This window comes from Impatiens glandulifera, chromosome 7 (genome assembly GCF_907164915.1).
Source record: "Impatiens glandulifera chromosome 7, dImpGla2.1, whole genome shotgun sequence".
Taxonomy (NCBI): domain Eukaryota; kingdom Viridiplantae; phylum Streptophyta; class Magnoliopsida; order Ericales; family Balsaminaceae; genus Impatiens; species Impatiens glandulifera.
The window spans coordinates 47,546,176-47,567,795 of record NC_061868.1 but is presented as its reverse complement, the minus strand read 5'-3'; the positions used below and the strand labels follow the sequence as shown (position 1 = coordinate 47,567,795).

The 21,620-nt window shown below is 32.3% G+C and overlaps 3 protein-coding genes and 1 pseudogene across 4 annotated transcripts in view; 3 read left to right on the top strand and 1 right to left on the bottom strand.

Moving 5' to 3' along the window:
• The first annotated feature begins 611 nt into the window (after positions 1-611).
• On the top strand, positions 612-4,330 carry LOC124945502 (SH3 domain-containing protein 2-like). Of its 2 annotated transcripts, XM_047485948.1 has the most exons (11): positions 612-811; positions 909-984; positions 1,521-1,634; positions 1,769-1,838; positions 1,923-2,071; positions 2,925-3,026; positions 3,110-3,310; positions 3,496-3,558; positions 3,642-3,764; positions 3,934-4,008; positions 4,098-4,330. In XM_047485948.1, exons 2-11 carry the CDS (start codon positions 925-927, stop codon positions 4,215-4,217), a joined length of 1,077 nt encoding a protein of 358 aa, XP_047341904.1. In that variant the 5' UTR covers positions 612-811; positions 909-924; the 3' UTR covers positions 4,218-4,330. The 2 variants fall into 2 exon arrangements, with proteins under 2 accessions (XP_047341904.1, XP_047341903.1); XM_047485947.1 differs by having other exon boundaries at positions 612-984.
• A 629-nt stretch (positions 4,331-4,959) lies between these two features.
• Positions 4,960-8,141, top strand: LOC124945492 (annotated as a pseudogene).
• A 1,834-nt stretch (positions 8,142-9,975) lies between these two features.
• Positions 9,976-21,620, bottom strand: part of LOC124944769 (LRR receptor-like serine/threonine-protein kinase FEI 2) — a 37,685-nt gene continuing 26,040 nt past the window's right edge. The window contains exons 6-14 of the mRNA XM_047485108.1: positions 14,065-14,136; positions 13,656-13,727; positions 13,514-13,585; positions 12,363-12,457; positions 12,075-12,242; positions 11,610-11,945; positions 10,958-11,203; positions 10,711-10,844; positions 9,976-10,555 (exon numbers count right to left, since the gene is read on the bottom strand). Of these exons, the coding sequence (XP_047341064.1) occupies positions 10,337-10,555; positions 10,711-10,844; positions 10,958-11,203; positions 11,610-11,945; positions 12,075-12,242; positions 12,363-12,457; positions 13,514-13,585; positions 13,656-13,727; positions 14,065-14,136 (1,414 nt within the window). The 3' untranslated portion in view covers positions 9,976-10,336. The remainder of the gene's footprint in view (positions 10,556-10,710; positions 10,845-10,957; positions 11,204-11,609; positions 11,946-12,074; positions 12,243-12,362; positions 12,458-13,513; positions 13,586-13,655; positions 13,728-14,064; positions 14,137-21,620) is intronic.
• Positions 17,478-18,815, top strand: LOC124944784 (aspartic proteinase CDR1-like). Its single transcript, XM_047485127.1, has one exon. It carries the CDS (start codon positions 17,478-17,480, stop codon positions 18,813-18,815), a length of 1,338 nt encoding a protein of 445 aa, XP_047341083.1.

The following is a 21,620-nucleotide window of genomic DNA, read 5'->3' as shown; positions in this document are numbered from 1 at the left end:
TATATTTATATTAAGTTTTTATTAATAATATACTTTTTTTTAATAAAAATATTTTAAATAAAAATAAAAACTATAAGTGGAATTTGATATAACGAGTATAATAATAATAATCATCATATTTTGAGAAATATCCAAAAACCTTATAAAGTTTATAAAAATGACAAATAGGTACAAAGTCCAAAATATCTTTCGCATTAAACGAAACAACAAAACATGTATTTGTGTGACGCGAAGAGATGAAATGTCCAGAATACCCTTAATATTTATTATAGAATATTTTAAAGGTATTCTGGACATTTTACATTTATCTCTTCGCGTTACGCGAATTATATACATGTTTTACGTGACTGCTTCACGTGACTGCTTCACGTGACTGCGAATGTATTTTGGACTTTTGTAGTTTGTACATAACTATAAGATATTTTTGCAAATTATTAGAACGGATCATTTCCCAAAATACGGGTCATTATTATTATTATGCTCATTTCTCAAATTTCCTAACTAACAGTAGAAAATATTTATGGAAAAATGATTACTCCATTAGAGTTGGAAGAATTTCTTCTTGTTCCCTTTAAAGGTCATGGAAGAGTAAATTTAACAGTTGAAAACAGAGTTAAAGAGAGAGAATTAAAAGCAGGAAGGAGATAGAGAGAGAGAATACAGTTTCCACTCCATTTTGAATGTAGTCAAGTACTAAAACGCTACTCTAGACGCCGGAAGAACATTCTTCTCACCGTAGATTTCCGTCTCTTCATCTTCCTTGCCGGTCAGGGGCTTCTTCACCGATCTTCCAATAATTCCGTAAACGAGTGTATGATCGATCAGCTATTCTCTCTTGACCAGATTAATCATCTATCTATCTCTATCTATATGTTTGTGTTTGCTGTTGTTTCTTCGAGACGGAATAGGACAGGAACTGTCACCATGGAGGCCTTTAAAAGGCAAGCGAGCAAGCTCAGAGAACAAGTTGCTAAACAGCAGCAGGTACTTTAGGTTACTTTATCTTCATCTTCATCACCATACCTATTTCGTTTTGTTTGATCATTTTATTGTAACTTCTACATGTTTTTAGAAGGATTATTTAATATGTTGTTGATTTGTCTATGAGAATCTGAGCTAACATGACAATTGAAATTGAACTTAGTTTTGTAAAAGCATGAAATGAAAACAAATTGAGATTGAAATAGATCTTGTAAGTAAGCGTTTCATAATGTATATATGGTAATTAATCCCTTATTACCTAATTAAGTTGCTCTTGTTCTTTGATTGGCTGAGTTTCTGGACATATTTTCTCCATGAACATATTCAATAAATATTTTTAAAGTTTTATATTGAATCAATGCTATGATAAACCTTGTTATGACTTGTGGTGTATTGTTTCCACGGGTTGTGAAATGTATATTTTATGATGTTGATCTTTTCATCTTCTCTTGGAATCTTATACTTTTTCTACTAATCAGCACTTTTAGCATAATTAGCATTAGCTATATGATTGATTATTGAAGATTGATTCTCTGTAGGCGCTTATGAGACAATTAGGACGTCTAGGGGAGGAGCCTGATCTAGTAGATGAATTTGAAGATGAATATCATCAACGTCTTCTAAAGTTACACAATTCAACTACAACCGCCAAGGTACAGTCTTAGATTTTGTAAGTCATGTCTATATCTAGCAAGTTATTTTTTGGCTAGCTAATAAATTCTTATGACAACTCCAGCAAACAGTACTGGATATGTGAGCAAAGTCTGAAATTCATTATGTTGCACAGCATTTTCAGAAAGATATTGTTCGTGGTCTAGAGGGCTATATATCAATTGGAAAAAAACAAATGGAGATTGGTAATGTTATTGTGGCGTGTTTCCAACTTCATTTAAAAATATAAGGCCGGATTACATGTTTTCTCATTCAAAATGATTCTGTAGCAAAAAGGTTGGCTGAAGATTGCTGCAGACATGGCATTGAGAATCAGAATTCTGTATCTGCTCTTGCAAGGGCTGCTCAACAATTTGGCATATCACACAAAGAAATGGAAAGCGAGCGACAAACAATGCTTGGCGTACTTGGTGATCAGGTTGTGTGAACAATGCATTCTTGCTTTACAAAATTTCATTTTCAAGTTGAAAATAGACTTGTCTAATGAGCCAAATTACGTAAATAAGAACCAAGTTTCATGGTTTGCTAGCAAGTGGAGTAACTAAAATGCACATGAAAAGACAGGTAATTGTCTTTGTGAAGAAAGAAGAAGAAAACAATGGTGTTTGCTGAAACAAATAGACAATAAAAAAGTTATATTCCCACATGGACTTGTATTCATATACTAGTCTAAAATATCCTCAAATTAGCAGTCACAAGTTGAAGCTCTTAGAATTCAATGCTAGATGTTTCATTTCTTATAGATTAGCAAGGCAAACTATCCTGCCTCACCTTGTAAACTAGGGCATTGTTTTATCTAGGGTTATCTGAATAACCAAATGGTTATTGAAAATCAGGTTATTTGGGTAAAAGGCATTAGGGTTATACATATATAACCCTGTAATGCTTTGACGTTGTGCTTAAACGTCCATTTTTCATCTCAATGCATGGACCATTTTAAAAAGAAAGGGGTTATACATATAATGGTATTTCTTTTTTTCGTTTTAAAAAAAGTAGAGGTTATTTTGGTTGATGATTTGAATGATGTGATTATGAGTAGATTGTTAATTGGAAAGTGGGTTATTTGAGATTAGTCTCAAATATCCCACATCAAACAAGGTCTTATGGTGTTCATCAAGCAACTTTCTATTATTGGTCTGTTCCATTTTCTGTCATTTCTGTACAATCAGACAATACATCCATGCATATCCTCAATAACATGATTTTGCATCTATAATATTGCTTTGTTTCTCTTGCTGTTGTTCATATAGTTGTTGATTTTCAATTTACAGGTTTGTGAACCACTGCGCAAATTAATAGCAGGAGCGCCTTTGGAGGATGCTCGTCATTTGGCTTATCGCTATGAAAAACTTTGCCAGGAGATGGAAGCTCAGGTATATTTTGATGTCATTTCCTGATACACTTGTAGCTGGATTTAGCTTTGATGATAGCTGGTTATCTCATTTGTAATGATCAGGCTTCAGAAGTATTAAGGCGGCGATCAAAGTATGGAGATCCTTCTGCTCCAGCAGAGTATGCAATTAAGCTTCAAAACTCTGAAAACAAATTGAATGAGCTGAAATCATCAGTAAAGGCTCTTGGAAAGGAAGCAATTACTGCTATGTTGTCCGTGGAGGATCATCAGCAGACAGTTACTTCCCAGAAGCTCAAAACAATGGTATTTTTGTCTAAACAACTTTTTTTTGTTGCAGTTGTAGAGTGAATAGTCCACTCTTGCTTTATTGTTTTCACTTCTGAACATAATTGCAATTGTTTGTAAACTGTGTCACTGTATAACTATTTCCAGATCTCCCACTTTCCCCTCTTTTTGAAACCCAAAATCATTGATTGGACCTCTTACAGGTTGATGCTGAGAAATCTTATCATCTGAACATTATTGCTGCTTTAGATAATCTTCACGCTAAGGTTTGTCTGTAACTTTAGCTTTATGAATTTCCCAAGAAAGAGTTTATCTTATCTATGTATGTGTGTATGGTTTTATGGGTCAGATGATGCTGGAGAATCAACAGAATGTGACGGAAAAGCAAGGTCTTCATGTTTCTGTTAGTTTGAATGGCGGTGGTGGTACCCATAAGGACAACCTAGATCATGACAACTACTTTGTTGCAAAAGTAAATCTTTCAATCTTTATATTTTCAAAACTTCATTTTAGTAATCTATCACTGTTTTAACACTTCTATATCCAGGGCTTTGTTTAATAAATAGACTGTTGATTGAATATTTGAAGCCTGGATCTTTTGTTGTCTTGAAAGGTGAAATATTTGGGCTTATTTTATTCAGGTTTTACATGGATTCGATACTCAAACTGCGGGGGAGTTGAGCCTTTCAAAAGAGGACTATGTTGTAGTTCGCCAGGTTAGTCTCGAATATCATGATATATATGGTTGAAAAAAGAATGATTTTGTTGCGTTTATTTTAAAAAATGAAAGTTGTATGATTGATAGGTAGCTCCAACTGGATGGTCTGAAGGGGAGTGTAATGGAAGAGTGGGATGGTTTCCATCTGCATATGTAGAAAGAATAGATAATGCTCAAGAAGTAACAGTAATGAAGGAAAACACTTAAATGCCATCTTCTTTTGAAGATTGTGTATATTTTCCATGTTTTTAGGAGATTGATTCTTATAACCCTTAATATATATCTATATGTGTAATTAAAACCCACAAATGTTTTGCCACTATCGGATATATTTATATAGTTTTGGCGTGATTATGTATTAAGTTGATTTATTTTTCAAAAAAAAGTTAATACCAACTTACAATCACAATTTTGTCATTTATTTTTTAAATCGATTATGGTAAAAAGGAAAACTCTATTTATTTCAAAATGGTTAATTGCACCGTTTACTGTTCATATTCTAGTATCTAATATTTAAAAAAAATAATTAATATAAATTATTAAATATTATGACATATTTAATATTTATAAAATAATTAATATAAATATATAATTAAAATATTACCGATTAATCTAATGTCTTAAGTTCAAGTTTATAATTATAATTTAACAAGTTTGGCTTAAATGTGTTTATGAGCTACCTACTTAACCTACCTACAAGATGAGTAGTATGTGAAGAAAAAATAGACTCAACATTCTAAAAATAAAAAATATAAATGAGTTATTAAAATGTTTTTACTTCGGTACCAATAAATGAAATAATTAATAAATAGAGAAATGAAAATATTTATAACATACTCGTTTACTCATGTTCTTAAAATGTAATAAAGAGAAAATAATTATGTTTTTAATATTTAATGAAAAAAATAATATAAATTAGGTTTCTACTTTCTTCTACCCAAAATCAGACCTCAAATTTCAAGCTAATCAGTTCTCCAATGGTGGTCATCTTCTCCTCTTCCTCTTGCTTGCCCGACCCGTCTTACTGCCTATCAAAATCATTCACCTCAGCTGTAACGTACCCTGTCTCATCATCTTCCCTTCTCCTTCGAACTCCCACTCTCCAATTATCACCCAATCTTATCTCCCACTCAACTCACCGCCCTCTCTGCTTCTGTTCATCTTCCTCGCCCGGAGAATCCAGTGAACGCCTCAAGTTCACTAAAGATCATTTTCATTCAATTCGACGGATCGCCGCTTCTGCCGTTCTATTCGCCGGTGTTGGACTTCATTCACTTGCCGCCGTTGCCTCCACTCACCGTTCGACTGTTCCAGTTGTCGGACTTTCGTCTGTGGAAGAGGAGAGAATAGTTCAAGGTGCAAATTCTTACTTTTGTTGTGTAAATGTGTATGGCTAAATTGTGTAGTAATGCAGATGACCGTGAAATGATGAAATCGGAGGATGTGGATAGTTTCGAAAATGAGGAACAAAAAGCTGCTTTTGAGATGTGGAAATCCAAAGTTTATGCTTTGACAGTTCCGTTGAGGATTGTTTCATTACGTGAATCGGTGCCTCCTTCTTGGATCAAGGTTTCTTTCATTCTTTACATACAACGTGTCTTAATTGTCATGATCCATCTTCATTGCAAGTTCTATTTAAGTTTGAGAAGATAAATGAAAATGATTTTGTCTTTGTATGAATGTAATGTACTCATTCATTCTAGTTATTTTTGTAATGTAACAAAATCTTCTGTGTTTTGGAATTTAGGATTTTGTGCAATCTCAAGGGAAAAGACTAAAATTCAGTTTGGAGTACCGGGGATGCCTCCAGGACATCTTTTCCGAAGTTTCTTCCTCTTTCGACAAAAAGGATATTAAACCTAAATCTGCTGCGGCGGCTGACATGATTACACTTGGCGATTCATGGCTCGGTTATGCTATTAGTAGAGGTTTAGTTGAGCCTCTCCATGGTATAGAAGAAGAAGGATGGTTTCGTGGTTTAAGTGATAAATGGAAGGTAATAGCTCTTGAGACTTCTATTACTAAAGTAATGCCTTAAAATTGAAAACAAAATATGAATAACATTGTTATATAGACTATGAGCAATTTGATCAGAGTTGAAATTTCTGAACTTTGTGTGTTCTTCTGCATGGTGATAAAAGAAAATGACACTGTTTTTCTGTAGCTATGCCCATGCATCATTATTCATTTTTTAATATTATGCTTATCAGTGTTGGTTATATTTTACCATGGCAAGACGAAAAAGAAGAGTCAAGTCAAGAACGTTATAAAACTTCTTCACATGGAAACATTAGATTTTATGTCTTTCTGTACCTTCGAAAGACTTTCATGTTAATGTTTTATTTCTGACCATCACAGGAACTTAGAAGAAGGCATATTACTTTTTCCTTTATTTTAATTTATTATCAGGTATATTTGTGCAGGAACAGTGAGGGCAACCTTTCTGCTGAAGGCAAAATATGGGCTGTGCCGTATTGATGGGGAAGCATGGTAATAATGTACAAGAAAAACAAGTTCCAAGAATATAATTTGGCACCCATAGAGGTAAACTATTCCTTTTGTAGTTTACATGTTTCTATTTCAATTAAAGTTGCATTTCTCATTTCTGCTAGAATTTGTGGTGATATATAGAGATAACATATATCAAGTGGTCATTTCTTATTAGTGATTCAATTTCTTGGACACACAGTGCTTTTGATTTAGGGTTATCAGTATTGCAAAGTTATGCCATTTTGCAAGCCAAAAAAGGAACATCATATGATTGTTTTCATCTTTTGTGATGTTATTCTACTTGGTTTACCTGTCACTATTTAATCTTCATAATACTTTTCTGATAATTAGTATCAGGTGTTATGTTACATTTACAGGCTCAAATGTTTTTTAACAGACCTCGTTAGCTCTTTGTGTTGATCATGTGATACTTGCATATGATTGGAACATATATCACTTGCGGTAGTAGTGTTAATGTATACTTATCTGTTAGAGGAAATGACAATTCCTTGGTAAATGTTGTGTTTGAGAGTCATGTTAAATTAGTAACTCTGGAGTCTGGTGTATGAAAATGGTATTGCAGGATTGGGAAGATTTATGGCGGCCTGAACTTGCTGGAAAGATTTCTATGGTGAATTGTCCCAGAGAAGTAATTGGTGCTGTCTTGAAGTCTATAGATGCATCGTACAACACAAACAACATTGATTCCCATGTACCTGGAGGGATTAATGCTGTGCAGGACAAGCTTGCTTTGCTTGCTAAGCAGGTACATAATACAATTCCAAAAACCGTCACAAAAAAACCCATTTATGTATGAATCTCCGTGGATGGTTATGATAGTGCTGGAGTTTGTATTGTAGGTTCGATTGTTCGACAGTGCTGACTACCTAAAAGCATTCACAGTTGGAGATGTATGGGTGGCAGTGGGGTGGAGTAGTGATGTTATTGCAGCTGCCAACCGACTCAAAAATGTTTCGGTTATTGTTCCAAAGTCTGGTGCTAGCCTGTGGGCTGATCTATGGGTAAACTCAAATTTACCAATTCTTTATCTTACAAAAGAAGCAAATTTATTTACTAATGCGTCTCTCTTGGGAATTTTTGAAATAGTAATATATTTGTTGCTTATTATATAATAATACAGGCAATTCCGGCAGCCTCAAAAGTAGCAGCAGAAACAGAGAGCTTAGGTGGGCGAGTTCGTGGGGCATCACCTCTAATGTATCAATGGATGGAGTTCTGTTTGCAGCCAGCTAGACGGATACCTTTCGAGCGACAAGTAATTCCAGGCGGGTCTCCCTCTTCCATAGAAAACTCTCCACTTCAACTAAAAGAAGAAGAAGCCGGAAAACTGAGGCTAGACACGAATCTCATTGCTGGTGTGCCTCCGCCTCACATTTTGGCTCGGTGTGAATTCCTGGAACCTCTTTCCGATTCCACAATGTCCGATTATCAGACTTTGTTAGCCAGAATGCACCAACAACCATCTCAAAGTGGATTAGGGTTCCAACAAATTGTTCAGAACATGTTCCCCAAAATAGGGATTTTTAAGGCAAAATGAACCATTTTCATCTTTTTATTTTTTTAAAAATTCATATGTTGTCAAACCTTAATATGCAGATACCTTTAATTTATTTATTAATTTATGTATAAAAATGTTGTAATCAAAGGGAATATGAAGTCTCTTTAGGCTGAAAGAATGAAGTGATGGTGATGATATCCTTAAGAATATAAATAAACAAAATCATTGTATGTGCAACTGCTAGTCTTATTAATTAAATAAATAATACATATATAAAAGATAACTAAATGTTTTTTTAAAAATAATAATAATTGAAGAAAATTAAAACATAACTTTTTAAATATTGCAAGATACAAATTTATAATAAAATTTTGGATGTCTGATTTCCTGAACTCTTCCTCTATATTCAAACTAGCCTTCCAAGTTCTTTTAAGCCTTCCAAGTTCTTTTAAGCTTTTAAAATCCATCCTGAATATCATAATTCGAATTAATTTATTTAATTTGTAATTATTTTCGTCCCTAGACTATCTGACTACGTTCCAATTTGACCTTTGAACTTTATATATATCCAAATTTGACTGAATTTCATTTTCAAAATTTCCAAAATTTTAAAAATTCAAGGATCATCAAAAATATTGATTTTTTTTCATAATTTTTTTTTTATTAAAAACGACATCTAATAAAACACTCAATTTGGCTATTATATAATTGATAAGTCTATTTTCTACGGCTCTATCAGTATGTTTTATCATATTATTTGACCAGGGCGGAATTATTAACTTTTTTTTTTTTTTTTTTTTAATTTAAAATTTTGAAACCCTTTAATATAAAATTAAAATTTTGTCTTAATAATTTTAAATTTCATTAAGTTATTATTTACTTAACATATATAAATAATAAAAAAATTCATTAAGAGAATTGAATTTTTCGACTATAGATTTCAACTACTTAGTTGGAACCGAATTTCCAATTAACTTCACACTTAGGAGTCTCAATTTGACAATTCTTTAACTCTCTTTTTAAAAACTTCATTTTTCATTATTAGAATTTTCATTATAAATTTAAGATCAATACAATGATATAATGATACGAGGCCGAAATAATAAATTAGGGCTCTGCAAATTGCAATTTGTGATTTTTTATTTTATAATTTGAAACTTTTATTGAAGTCAATTATAATTTAGGATTTTTTTTAACATCACAATTTAAGACTTCACAATGTTAAATTTGTACAAAACCTGTTTTGTCCTAACATAAATGGACATTGTATTGTGTCCTTTATAATTACAAAATTAATAGTAACACGTACTTTTAAAATATTAATGTCATTAATTTAATAATCGAATTCAGTGTTTTGACAAACAAAAATTTTCATTCGCTAAAATTTCACTAGTTAAATTAGTAATATTAATTTTTATTTATATTTAACATAAATAATAAGTTAACAACGCTTAAAATCGTTTGATTAAAATATCTAATATCTCAATTAGCCCAAATAAGTCTCAAAACTTTTTATAAAAACTTCCATCTTTCATTATTATAATTTTTACAATAAATTTAAGACCATTGCAATGGTATGAAATATGAATCAATAAAATGTTTTACTTTTAAAAAAAGGAAATGGTGTATAAAATTATTAATTAAAAATACTATAATATTATCATTATCTACATAACAATATTATAAAATATTAGTTAGTGAACTAATAGCACAACTATAAATTGATAATAACCTCTTTACTTTTTTTTGAAAAAATTGTAAAATGTGTAAGTAAAAAAAATACAAAGTTTTACACTACTATTAAAGTCCCTGTTAAAAGTCCCTGTTAAAATGTGTTAGTCAATATGAAGTCCCTGTTAGGTCTTTCACTACTATTAAAAGCATTAGAAATGGGAAGAATATACACTACATATATCTCTTCAATATTTTACACAAGACAAGAAAAATTACAAAATGTAGTAGTGGAAAATTAACAATAAAATTTAAAATGTTAATTTGGTAACACTAACGCACAAAAATGGAATAACATAATAGCATTGCCATATGTATTACATTACCAATCTTTTTTTTTTCCGACAACACAAAAATAATCTAAGGATGACGACAGAGAAACTAAAATAAAAGGATATTATAGATTTCACATGCTTTCAAGCCGGGAAGACCTCTGATTAACAACAATTGAATAAAACCACCGGGTGTTTCAATTTATAGTTGACTCAGTGGGAAAGAATATAATATATTCGTGGTAAAAAGATGGAAAACATACTTGATATTCGACCACACTTCCAAGTAAAAGGATATTCTCTCTTTTCCTTTTTCATTCAGAGCTTGAATCGTAGAATTCACTCGGGCATGGTGTCATGATCTCGGCTTCAAGTGTTTGAACCACCCGTTGCATTGAAGGACGATCATCCGGCACTGATGACACACACTGAACTGCCACTGACAGCAGAGAATCGAAGCTTCCTGCTTGAACCCCTTCGCAGTATGAATCAACAATCTCCCCCTCCCTATTTTCAGTACCTAAAAAATTCAACTGCCAAAAGTAACAAAAACCAAAAAAAAAACACTTTCAATTTAGTGTTTGGAGATTTTCTAATAGAATCGTGATTATGGCAGAGATTGTGATAGTCTCTATCGAGAAATGTAAATAATGAAAAGATAGCAGTAGTTAGGAGAAAACATACATACCCATCCAACTATATTAACACCCTTCTCAATGAATGATGCATCTGTGGGACGTTTTCCACTTACTATTTCAAGCATCAGAACTCCGAAACTATATACATCAGATTTTTCTGTCGCTCGACCACTCTGCATATATTCTGCCAGAAGTAACACAGTGTCAGAAGAGTAACACGGACTGCTTATTCACGCGGACTCCAAAAAGATAAAGCGTCTTTCCAAATCTCATTTATGAAAACTCATGGTCACCTACCTGGAGCCAAATAACCAAAAGTTCCAGCTACAATAGTTGTAATATGAGTTTCCTCATCCTCCAATAATTTGGCTAATCCAAAATCAGAAACCCGAGCTTCCATATTGGCATCAAGCAAAATGTTGCTTGATTTTATATCACGGTGTATAATTCGTGGAGAACAATCATGATGCAAGTAAGCCAGACCTTTTGCAGCTCCCATAATTATATTCAACCTCGTGTCCCAATCCAATTGCTCCAATCTTTCTGCATAAAGGATCATAAACATTATATTACAACAAAATGAATTATATAAATGAGTGAATAGAAATGGTATGTAATAACTAATATGCTTATTCAAAGTACATTTAGAACAATAATACATTGAAAAATGCTAATTAATGACTGGACATATTTAAATCCTTAAAACATCAATATGTTTTTTTGGTTTTCATCATTAATTTTTTTTTTTAATCTAAATGTCCTAATCAGCTTCTCCTGAATTATAGTTAGATGCCTATTCTCTAATAAATATTAGGTAGCTATCTTCTGTCTCTTACGTTATAGCTATTAATCTTTCTTACACTCATCTATCCTAGACAAATAACTATGTAATGATCATAGATAATATGATGTATATGTACAATGACATTACAAAAGAGAGAAACAGTACCACCATGAAGGGCTTCATCTAGGCTACCACCAGGTAAGAAGTCGTAAATTAATAGCTTTGATGTAGACGAATTGCAATAGCCTCGAAGGTTCACTAAGTAGCGATGTTTTATGCTTCCAAGAATCTCAAGCTCTCTCTCAAAGAAGCGATCAAAGACCTCGTTCATCTTAACAATTCTTTTCAAGGCAAATACTTTTCCATCCTCCATTGCAAGTCTATAAACTGTACCAAAGCCACCGGAGCCAATTATATGCTCTGCACCTAGTGTCTCCAGTTTCTTAATGATATCCTTTGAAGAATAAGGTAAATCTCCATGAAACATGACGATTGATGCATCTGAAGAATTCCATTTTGTAGACGTGAGTTCTCAACTTTATTCTCAAATAAAAAGATGTTCGAACGAACTATAAGATTAAGAAGAAAAATATCTCATTATAGCCAATGCAACCACCAAAATGGAATTACCTCCACTAATATTCACAACAAGGCTTTCTTCTTTGCCATTTTTACCAAGTTTCTTATAAAGAAAACATCCCCAAAAGCACATAAGAGCCACCAAAAGTAGAGCACCAACTGTAGCTGATGCACTTATAAAAAGTCCAGAATACTTTTTCTTTGTGTTTTGGTTCGGAGCTACAAGGGAAACATAAAGAACATGGTCAAATCAGAAGGTTAAATGTCAATGGAATTTTTTTCCTAAAACAGTGTCAGCAGGGCATTTAGAAATGTATGTTTTATTGGGCGAGGAGATACCAGGAGGAAACTGGGATTGTGTCAAAGGTCCACTAGCACTATCTTTGCATGGTTTACTAATTGGTTTCCCACACAAACCTTGATTCCCGAGAAACCTGACAAATAATGCAATAGCAGTGCCAATAAGAATAACAAACATTTTTCATAGATACTGCAAATGAAAGAAACACAAATCTCTGTGAGGACAAAATATGTAAATATTTAACATGGTATTACACTTGTAGTTCCATGAGGTCATGTTTTATATCTTATCATTTTCTCCTTCCCTTACTTTTTCCATTTTTCTAAGCAGAATAATAAATTTCTATCAAAATAATCAAAATGTGTTGTGATAGCCTAAAAAGTAAGAACTTCTTTTTCTTTTTTTAAGTTATAGGACAGATCCTTAAAAACAACAGTCAAACATGAAGGTGAAAAATATACAAACCAGTTAATAACAAGTGACAACACGAGACTTTCTCAAGAAAAAAGTAGCATAAGTTGTCGTGAATTAATCAAGCGTAATAGAAAAGTGAGAAAACGTCAAAACAGTGTTCCGGTGGATCATCTCCATACAATTATCCTATTGGATCCAGAAACCTAGCCTAAAATCAACATTGCACTTCCCATAAAACTGACTTATCATAAATGATACCTCGAATTCCATCTTCTCGGTTTAGGAGGCTTTGCCAGTTCTTCAGAGATTACCTAATTGTCAACAGTCTTCCTATCTTTTTCAAACGATCCTTAATATTACTCAAATATTACCTTCACTTACTATTCTAGGTTCAGTTGTTTTAGATCTTACTGTTTATTTTTACTGCAGTGTCCCAAGAGAGAGATTTGAAGCACTGTAAATCTTCAAATGGATTTAAAAAAAAATGTATCAAAAGAATTATACATTAAGAGCAAATACAGGGCACGCAATCAGACTCTGAAAGGTATTAGACATAGACACCTCCACTATCTAACATTCGATTGGCTAGGCCTTATTCATGAAAGCTTGTTATCATCTAGGAGACGGTGTATACTAAAACCTTATTCCACAACTCAAGTATTTCATGAGAGAATTTATATAAAACGTTACAATGGAAGAATTCTAAAAAAGTAAAGGAGTAGTTTTGAAAACTCCTGCAAGTTATATAATATATGAAGGAACGAAATTCACATACGAATTCTCTGTCAACTTTGTGAGCACTCCATCAGACGGTATTTCCCCTGTCAGAAAATTGTTTGAAACATTTCTGTACACAAACAAATGTCAATCTAAACAGTCATAAAAAAAATTGAATATGAAGAAAGATATATACTTACAGGGTTGCGAGCTTGTCTAACTTTCCCAGGGTTTGCGGGATGGCTCCACTTAGAATGTTACTTGAAACATCACTGAGAAACATATGGTAGATAAGTCATAAGTAAGTTAGTACATAGGAAATGGTTGTGTAAATAAGACCCATATTCTCTTGATTGGACATTTAACATATTTTAAACAATTTGCATGCATCTACTAATGATTATAATTTTAAGTTGACATAAAACTTTTAACATATGCCTAAATCGAAACTGATCAACAATTGCACATCGTCCCGTTTTCAGATGAAGACATCTAAGAAGCCTGTAGATCTATATTTTAGGATAATCTGAAAGGCTAACATAAGAAGTTTTTAAGCACTTAATCCCAAACCAGTTATATCATTCAACAAAAATGAACTTTTTAACTTACAGATTTTCAAGTGTTGAAAGATTCCCTAGTTCACTTGGAATTGATCCACTGAAGTAGTTTCCCTGCAAATACCTGTGGATGAAAATAGATAAGAACCAATCCAAAAGCACTAATGGAGAATGAGAATAATTTACAGTAAAGTGGATTCTAGTTGTTAAAACTTCTTCAGAACAAAAACTGGCAAATGCACTAAAGTTGCTAAAAGAAAAAGTAGATGTGAGAAGTGATGTCATTTCCTAAAACAGAGTAAGCCAAGAAGACACATAATCAAAAAGAGAATAGTCTTGGAAGAAAATCCTTGTTACAAACTAAATCTATGTGCTCTTATGCTAGAGTGTATGAGATTGTTTTCACATGTTCACATCTTCTTGAACACATAAAGCTCTTAATTATATAGTTTAAAACTCATGATTTCAATATTAAGTCCAAATGGAAAAGATTCATCAAAACAGAAAAATATGTTAATATGTTATTTCCTCTCTTAATTGCTCGTGAAACAGTAGTAAGATGATCAACCTATATAGGGAAAAGAAGAAAGCGTCTCCTAAGCAAATAATAGCTAGTCATATATTGTATGAAGTATTCAATTTGCTCCTAATCATGTTGGACATTGACAAGCGTTCTGTAGCTCAAAGAATATTATTTACAGCCAACTTTTTTTTCAACTATGGAGTAAAAGAAAAAAGAGGAAGAAAGGAAAAGAAAAGACTCTTAGCTATTTCTAGAAGACTTCCTATTTATTCTTTGGAATAAATCAGAGAAGCCATGTAAACAATGTATATGTAAAAGATTTTAATATAATAAAAATAATTTAATTAGTTATTTTAAAAAGGTCAAATGTGAATGTATATTAGTATCTAACTATTATCAAACCTGGTTTTATATATATTACATTGTTTGGAAATACTTAGAACCCGAATCTAGATTTGAACGATTTTTTTTAAAATAATTTGAATCTAATTTTTTTTTTATATTTGTTTCTAAAATTGACAATTGACTTCTTGAATATAATATCTTATTTCTATTCAAACCCAATGGACTCTACTCAAATTTTATGGGTAGGCCCATAATATATATATATTATATATATAATTCATTCAAGTTAATATATCCACACAAAATTAACACTTTTTTAAAATTAAAATTAGATCACAATCATAATTATTGTTATTGTTAATATAAAAAAAGTATAGTTTAATTAGATAAAAAAATAATAATAATTAAAAATACATGACAAAAAAATAGTAATTTTTATATCATACTAAAAAATTTTAATAAAGATTTTTTTGCCAAAATAGATTGGTAATTTTTTAACAAAAAAATTTGAGTTTCCAAAACCTTACAAGTCATTAAATAATATTTAAGGACAATTTTTTTTTGTATTATTTTCCCTCTCTTCTACTTATTGCTTTTCATAATCAAAATTAATCTCCACTTTTCTTACTCTAATTCTGCCAGCTAACTAAAATGGCAGCCATCATCATCATAATCATAATAGCTTTACAAGTATTCATCATCATCACTCAAGCCACCGTCCACGGCGGCGACGGCGAGCTTTTCACGGCGAATCTAATCCACCGCGACTACTCTTCTCTCTCTCCCTACTACAACCCATCCGCAACTCACGAGGATCGCATTTTCGCCGCCCTAAATCGCTCAATCGCTCGACAAACCCATTTCAATCGCTCCATCAATTCTACAACAGGGCAGAATTTATACGATATGGGTGGAGCTTATCTTGTCAAGATCTCAATAGGAACGCCGCCGTTCGACCTTTACCTTGACGTCGATACCGGAAGCAGCCTGATTTGGACGCAATGTTCGCCGTGTACAGGTTGCGATCAAACCCGTAAACGTCTAGTATTTAACTCCATTAATTCCTCAACTTACAAAACAATCTCTTGTACATCCCCAATATGCACTTCAACAAGCAATTACTCTTCCTTTTATTTTCCTTGTGAATTTAGTCGATTTGGGTATAACCATAAATGCCAATTCGGAACGTTCTACGGCGGCGGCGGTTTTTCCACCGGAGATCTCGTCACTGATACTTTTTCAATCGGCTCCGGCGATATACCCGGGATTAATTTCGGATGTGGGCATGATAACGGCGGCCCTTTTTGGTCGACGGCATCTGGAATACTTGGATTAGGTGCTAATTCACTTTCTCTTGTCAAACAGTTGCAGAATCTAACTAATGGCAGATTCGCTCATTGCTTTGCCAAACATCATCATCGGACGGCGACGGCGACGGCCAACATGGGTAAGATCAAATTTGGAGAGAATTCATTCTCCGACGACAAACCAGGCGTTGTCTCGACCCGTTTCTCTGTCGGAACTAACTATCACTACGCCCTCACCTTAGAAGACGTGACGGTCGGTAATTCGTCAAAATCAATCCAAACGCGTAGTTCCGGCGAGGGAGCTAATATTATAATCGATTCCGGCGCGACTTATACCCATTTGCCGAATGAAATTTACGAGAAATTAGAACGAGATATAATAAAGAATGCAAGGAATTTGAAACGGATTGATGATCCATCTAAGGGGGGATTTAATTTATGCTTCAAAAACAATTTCAGCTATAAAAAGTTTTCTCCGATCACTTTTCATTTTTCCGGCGGCGGCGATGTGGTGGTGCGGCCTAAAAGATTCTTTGTTAAGGTTCATGATTTGATTTGCCTTAACATATTTCCGGTATACGAAGGAGGGATCGCTATTTTTGGGAATTCATTACAAGTAAATATGTTAGTGGGTTATGATTTAATTAAAAATAGAATTTTTTTTAAGCCTACTGATTGTACTAAATATTAATCTTAAATAAAATCCATTTAATTTGAGTTTTAATTTTTATCTCTATGTTATTCTTTAAAATATTAAGATTTTCACAATTTACAATTTATTTACAAGTTTAATATATTTGAAATATTTCAAATTACACAATCCCAAGGAGTAAAGGAAGTTAATTAATTGATATGATTTCTAGAATCAAAACAATCCAGCTAATAAGTTATCTAGACATTAATTATATAAATATGAAACCAATATGAATTAATTTGATTTTAGCAATCTTCATGGATTACATGCACATTATTTAGATTTACACAACATCATTTTGAGTAGACATATAATTTTCATTAAAAAATATATATATATTTTCATGTAGATTTTGATAGATATATTTTTTAAAAGTTTATTGTAAACTTTAATAAATTTTATTTAAAAAATAAAAATAGATTCAGCAAATCACAAAAAAACTATATGTTTTTAAAAGTATAAAATAAAATAAAATCATAATTATATAAACATCCAATAGAACGTTATTAAATGCTCAAATCTTTTCAAAATTTATTTATATGATCAAGAGTTATATAATTCACATTATATTTCTCTTCTCTATGAGAAAAATAAAAATGGCTACTCAAGTGATTGCTTTGATAGTGGCGATCCTCTGTATCTCGAAAACCAATTATGCCCTCGCCGGCGCCGGAGGTTTCGAGACGGAGCTCATCCACCGTGACTCTCCTCTATCTCCGACCTACGACCCATCCGCCACCGATGACGACCGCCTGAAAGCAGCTCTAAACCGCACGGTCTCACGACGGAACCTCATTAGCGAGTCCATATCTGGAAGCCACTCCCAATTCAGATCGCGTCTCATGTATTACCATTACGAGTTCTTGATGAAGATCCAAGTGGGAACCCCGCCGGTCACCATATACCCAATTCTCGACACCGGAAGCGACATTATTTGGGCAAAATGTTTGCCCTGCACCAATTGTTCATCCACAAGCCGACATAACTATAATCCGGTTAAATCCTCTTCTTATCGAATCATTAATTGCAACTCCACAACTTGTAAAACTCAAGGCACCCAATGTGCATCACGCCTTAATAAAGACGCCGCCGCCGCTGGCGGCGGTGGTTCATCGAGTGTCAAAGACTCGTGCCTATTCTACGCCGCCTACGGAGACGGGTCAATCACGAAAGGAAATATGGTCAGTGAAACGATAGGACTCGGATCGAATAAGCTAGATGGAATAACTTTCGGTTGTGGACATGACCTACAAGGGGTGTTTCCTGGATCGGGTATAGTCGGGTTAGGAACCGGGCCAAATTCATTGATCAAGCAAATGGGGAAATCCATCGGGGGTCGGTTCTCTTATTGCCTACCGTCCGCATTTGGAGACAATCTAAGCCCGAGTAAGATAAGTTTCGGTGACAAAGCAATTATGTCGGGTCCCGAAGTTGTAACTACGCCGATTATACCAATGGAACCCTACACATATTACTACTTCAACATAAAGGGTTTCACGGGTGCAAATGGAAAAAATATCAAAATGCAAGAAAGTGATATCGAAATGCAAGAAAGTGAAATGGAAGGTAACATCATAATCGATTCGGGTACGACTTTAACCTACTTGCCCAAAGAGGTTTACGAAGAAATAGAACAAAGTTATAGGAAAGCAATTCAAGCAAAGCCGGTTAGAGATCCATTGGATAGTTTGAAGCTTTGTTATAAGTCTAAAGTGGAAATCCCGAGTATCAAGGTCCACTTAGGGAGTGGGTCGGAGTTGAATTTGTCGTCGAAGAACACGTTTATTCCTTCGGGTGAAGGCGTGGTGTGCCTCGCTGCGCTACCGGCTAAGTCTATTGCCATCTATGGGAATATTTGGCAACAAAATATGCATGTTGGTTATGATATTGAAAAAAAACTTTTATCTTTCAAACATGGATGCAATAAGTACTAATTTCTAGCCTTACTGTTTGAATTCATGGCTATTTGAAAACAAATAATACATCTTCAAAATAAATTAAGTTATCAATTTTATATATAAATGAAATGTATTCATATGTTGGAGGGAAATAATGTATTGATATAATGTAATATTTTGGGTAATTAATTCAATTTATTATTTTATTTTTCTAAATAAAATCGCGCAATATGTTATAAAAGATAATCGTTTATGCATTACGACAAAAAAAACATTAGTAGTAAAGAAAGATAATCGTGATTACGGTTTCTTTTCGAACATCAAACGACTGACGATTGAATCAGACATCACTCACTCAATGTTAATAATGTTTCAAAGTAAGTTTTAAATCATAGTCACTCATTTACCATAAAAATACAAAATCAAGTGAAATTCTAACATTTCGAACTTAATGTATCATTTTTTATTCATTTATCCATCGTGATCCTTTTAGGTAATTAATCCAATTTATAAGGTATGATGCCATCCTAAAAAAACATTATTTTTATGAAATTTATAATATGTATCAGTTTTTTTCTAAATTTAATTATCACTTAAAAAAAAAGGTAAAAATAGGAGAAAATAAGTTATTGTTGTGAAACCTTGTTAAAATATATATAATAAACATAATAATATTAAATATTAATTTTTAAAGGAAGAAACGGTTTTATTGTACACTTTTTCAAAGATATTTAATCTACTACTTTTACAAAATTCATTACATGTACAATAAAAATCTATTATTTTACAAAAATGATAATGTTGGAAATTTGAATTGATAGAAAAACAATGAAAGACAATAAAATAATTGACCAAAACTTACTTTTTCAGATGTTTGTAATTTACCAAAATATTAAAGAAATCACTCTATCATTTCAGTTTTTGTGTATTCCAAAGTTATTAGAAGGCTGTTTGGATTATAAATTTTGAGATTGTTTAGGATTTTGAATTATTGAAAGAATTACAATTAATTCAATATAGCAGACTAAAAATTAGTTAAGTTATTATAGCAATATATTTATATTATTTTAAGATTAAAATGAAATAAGATATTGGGTAAGAATAGGAACTAATAGAAATAATTAGGAGTGTAAAAATTATTAATATTATCGATATATTAAAAATATTGTACCACAAAATATAACAAATATCGATTTTTGTTATACCCAAAAAATATAAGGTATAATAGTAATACCAAAATTATTGGTACAATAAATATATTGGTAAATGTTTAGGTTTTCAAAATTTTATATATATATATATATATATATATATATATATCGAAATTATATTTTAACAATGATTATTTAAATTATAAATTATAATCTTTTGATTTTTATTTCAGAAATAAGATTTGCCCTTATTATAAAATTTTAAACAAGATTAGATGGTCATTAGTGAATAATCCATTAGGGTGTGTTTGATAGCCCTGGAATTGGCATTGGAATTGGAATTGGAATTGGAATTGGAGGGTCCAATTCCAATTCTTATGTTTGTTAGACACTTTAATATTAAGAATTGGAATTGGAATTAGAATTCCAATGGAATTCAATATAGTGTAATTTGATAGTTCTCAATTCCTATCTTTTTAGGTCGGAATTGTAATTCCAAATTAACACGTTTTTCATGTTTTTGACATGTTTAACACGTTTTTCACACATTAAACACGTTTTACACGTTTTTAACACGTTTTTTACACGTTTAACATATTTTCATATTTTGGCACGTTTAACACGTTTTTGGCACGTTTAATACGTTTTTGGCACGTTTAATACGTTTTTGGCACGTTTAACACATTTTCGACACGTTTAACACGTTTTTCACGTTCTTGACACGTCTAACACGTTTTTGACACGTTTAACATGATTTTCACGTTTTAACACGTTTAACACGTTTTTGGCACGTTTAACACGTTTTTGTCACGTTTAACACGTTTTGACACATTTAACACATTTTTCACGTCCTTGACATGTTTAACACGTTTTTGACACATTTAACACGTTTTTCACGTCTTTGACACGTTTAACACGTTTTTGACACGTTTAACATGATTTTCACGTTTTTAGCACGTTTTTGACACGTTTGACATGTTTTTTATGTTTTGGCACATTTTGCACGTTTTGGCACGTTTAACAAGTTTTTAACATATTTAACACGTTTTTGACGCGTTTAACACGTTTTCACGTTTTTGACACATGTAACACGTTTTTTTACGTTTTTGACATGTTTAACGCGTTTTCACGTTTTTGACACATTTAACACGTTTTTTTTTACGTTTTTGACACGTTTACCACAATTTTAACACGTTTTACACGTTTTTCACGTTTTGGCACGTTTAACAAGTTTTTCACATATTTAACACGTTTTGACGCGTTTAACACGTTTTCACATTTTTGACACATGTAACACGTTTTTTTACGTTTTTGACATGTTTAACGCGTTTTCACGTTTTTGACACATTTAACACGTTTTTTTTTACGTTTTTGACACGTTTACCACAATTTTGACACGTTTTACACGTTTTTCACGTTTTGGCACGTTTAACAAGTTTTTCACATGTTTAACACGTTTTTGACATGTTTAACACGTTTTCACGTTTTTGACACATTTAACACATTTTTTTACGTTTTTGACACGTTTACCACATTTTGACACGTTTTGGCACGTTTAACAAGTTTTTCACATGTTTAACATGTTTTTGACACGTTTAACATGTTTTCATGTTTTTGATACATTTAACACATTTTTTTTTACGTTTTTGACACGTTTAACATGTTTTCACGTTTTAAACACATTTAACAC

Coding starts and splice junctions, on each gene's coding strand:
- LOC124945502 (XM_047485947.1), top strand. CDS start 814: ATGATCGATCAGCTATTCTCTCTTGACCAGATTAATCATCTATCTATC. Junction 3,765..3,933: donor ACAACTACTTTGTTGCAAAA/GTAAATCTTTCA, acceptor TATTTTATTCAG/GTTTTACATGGATTCGATAC. Junction 4,009..4,097: donor ACTATGTTGTAGTTCGCCAG/GTTAGTCTCGAA, acceptor TATGATTGATAG/GTAGCTCCAACTGGATGGTC.
- LOC124944784 (XM_047485127.1), top strand. CDS start 17,478: ATGGCTACTCAAGTGATTGCTTTGATAGTGGCGATCCTCTGTATCTCG.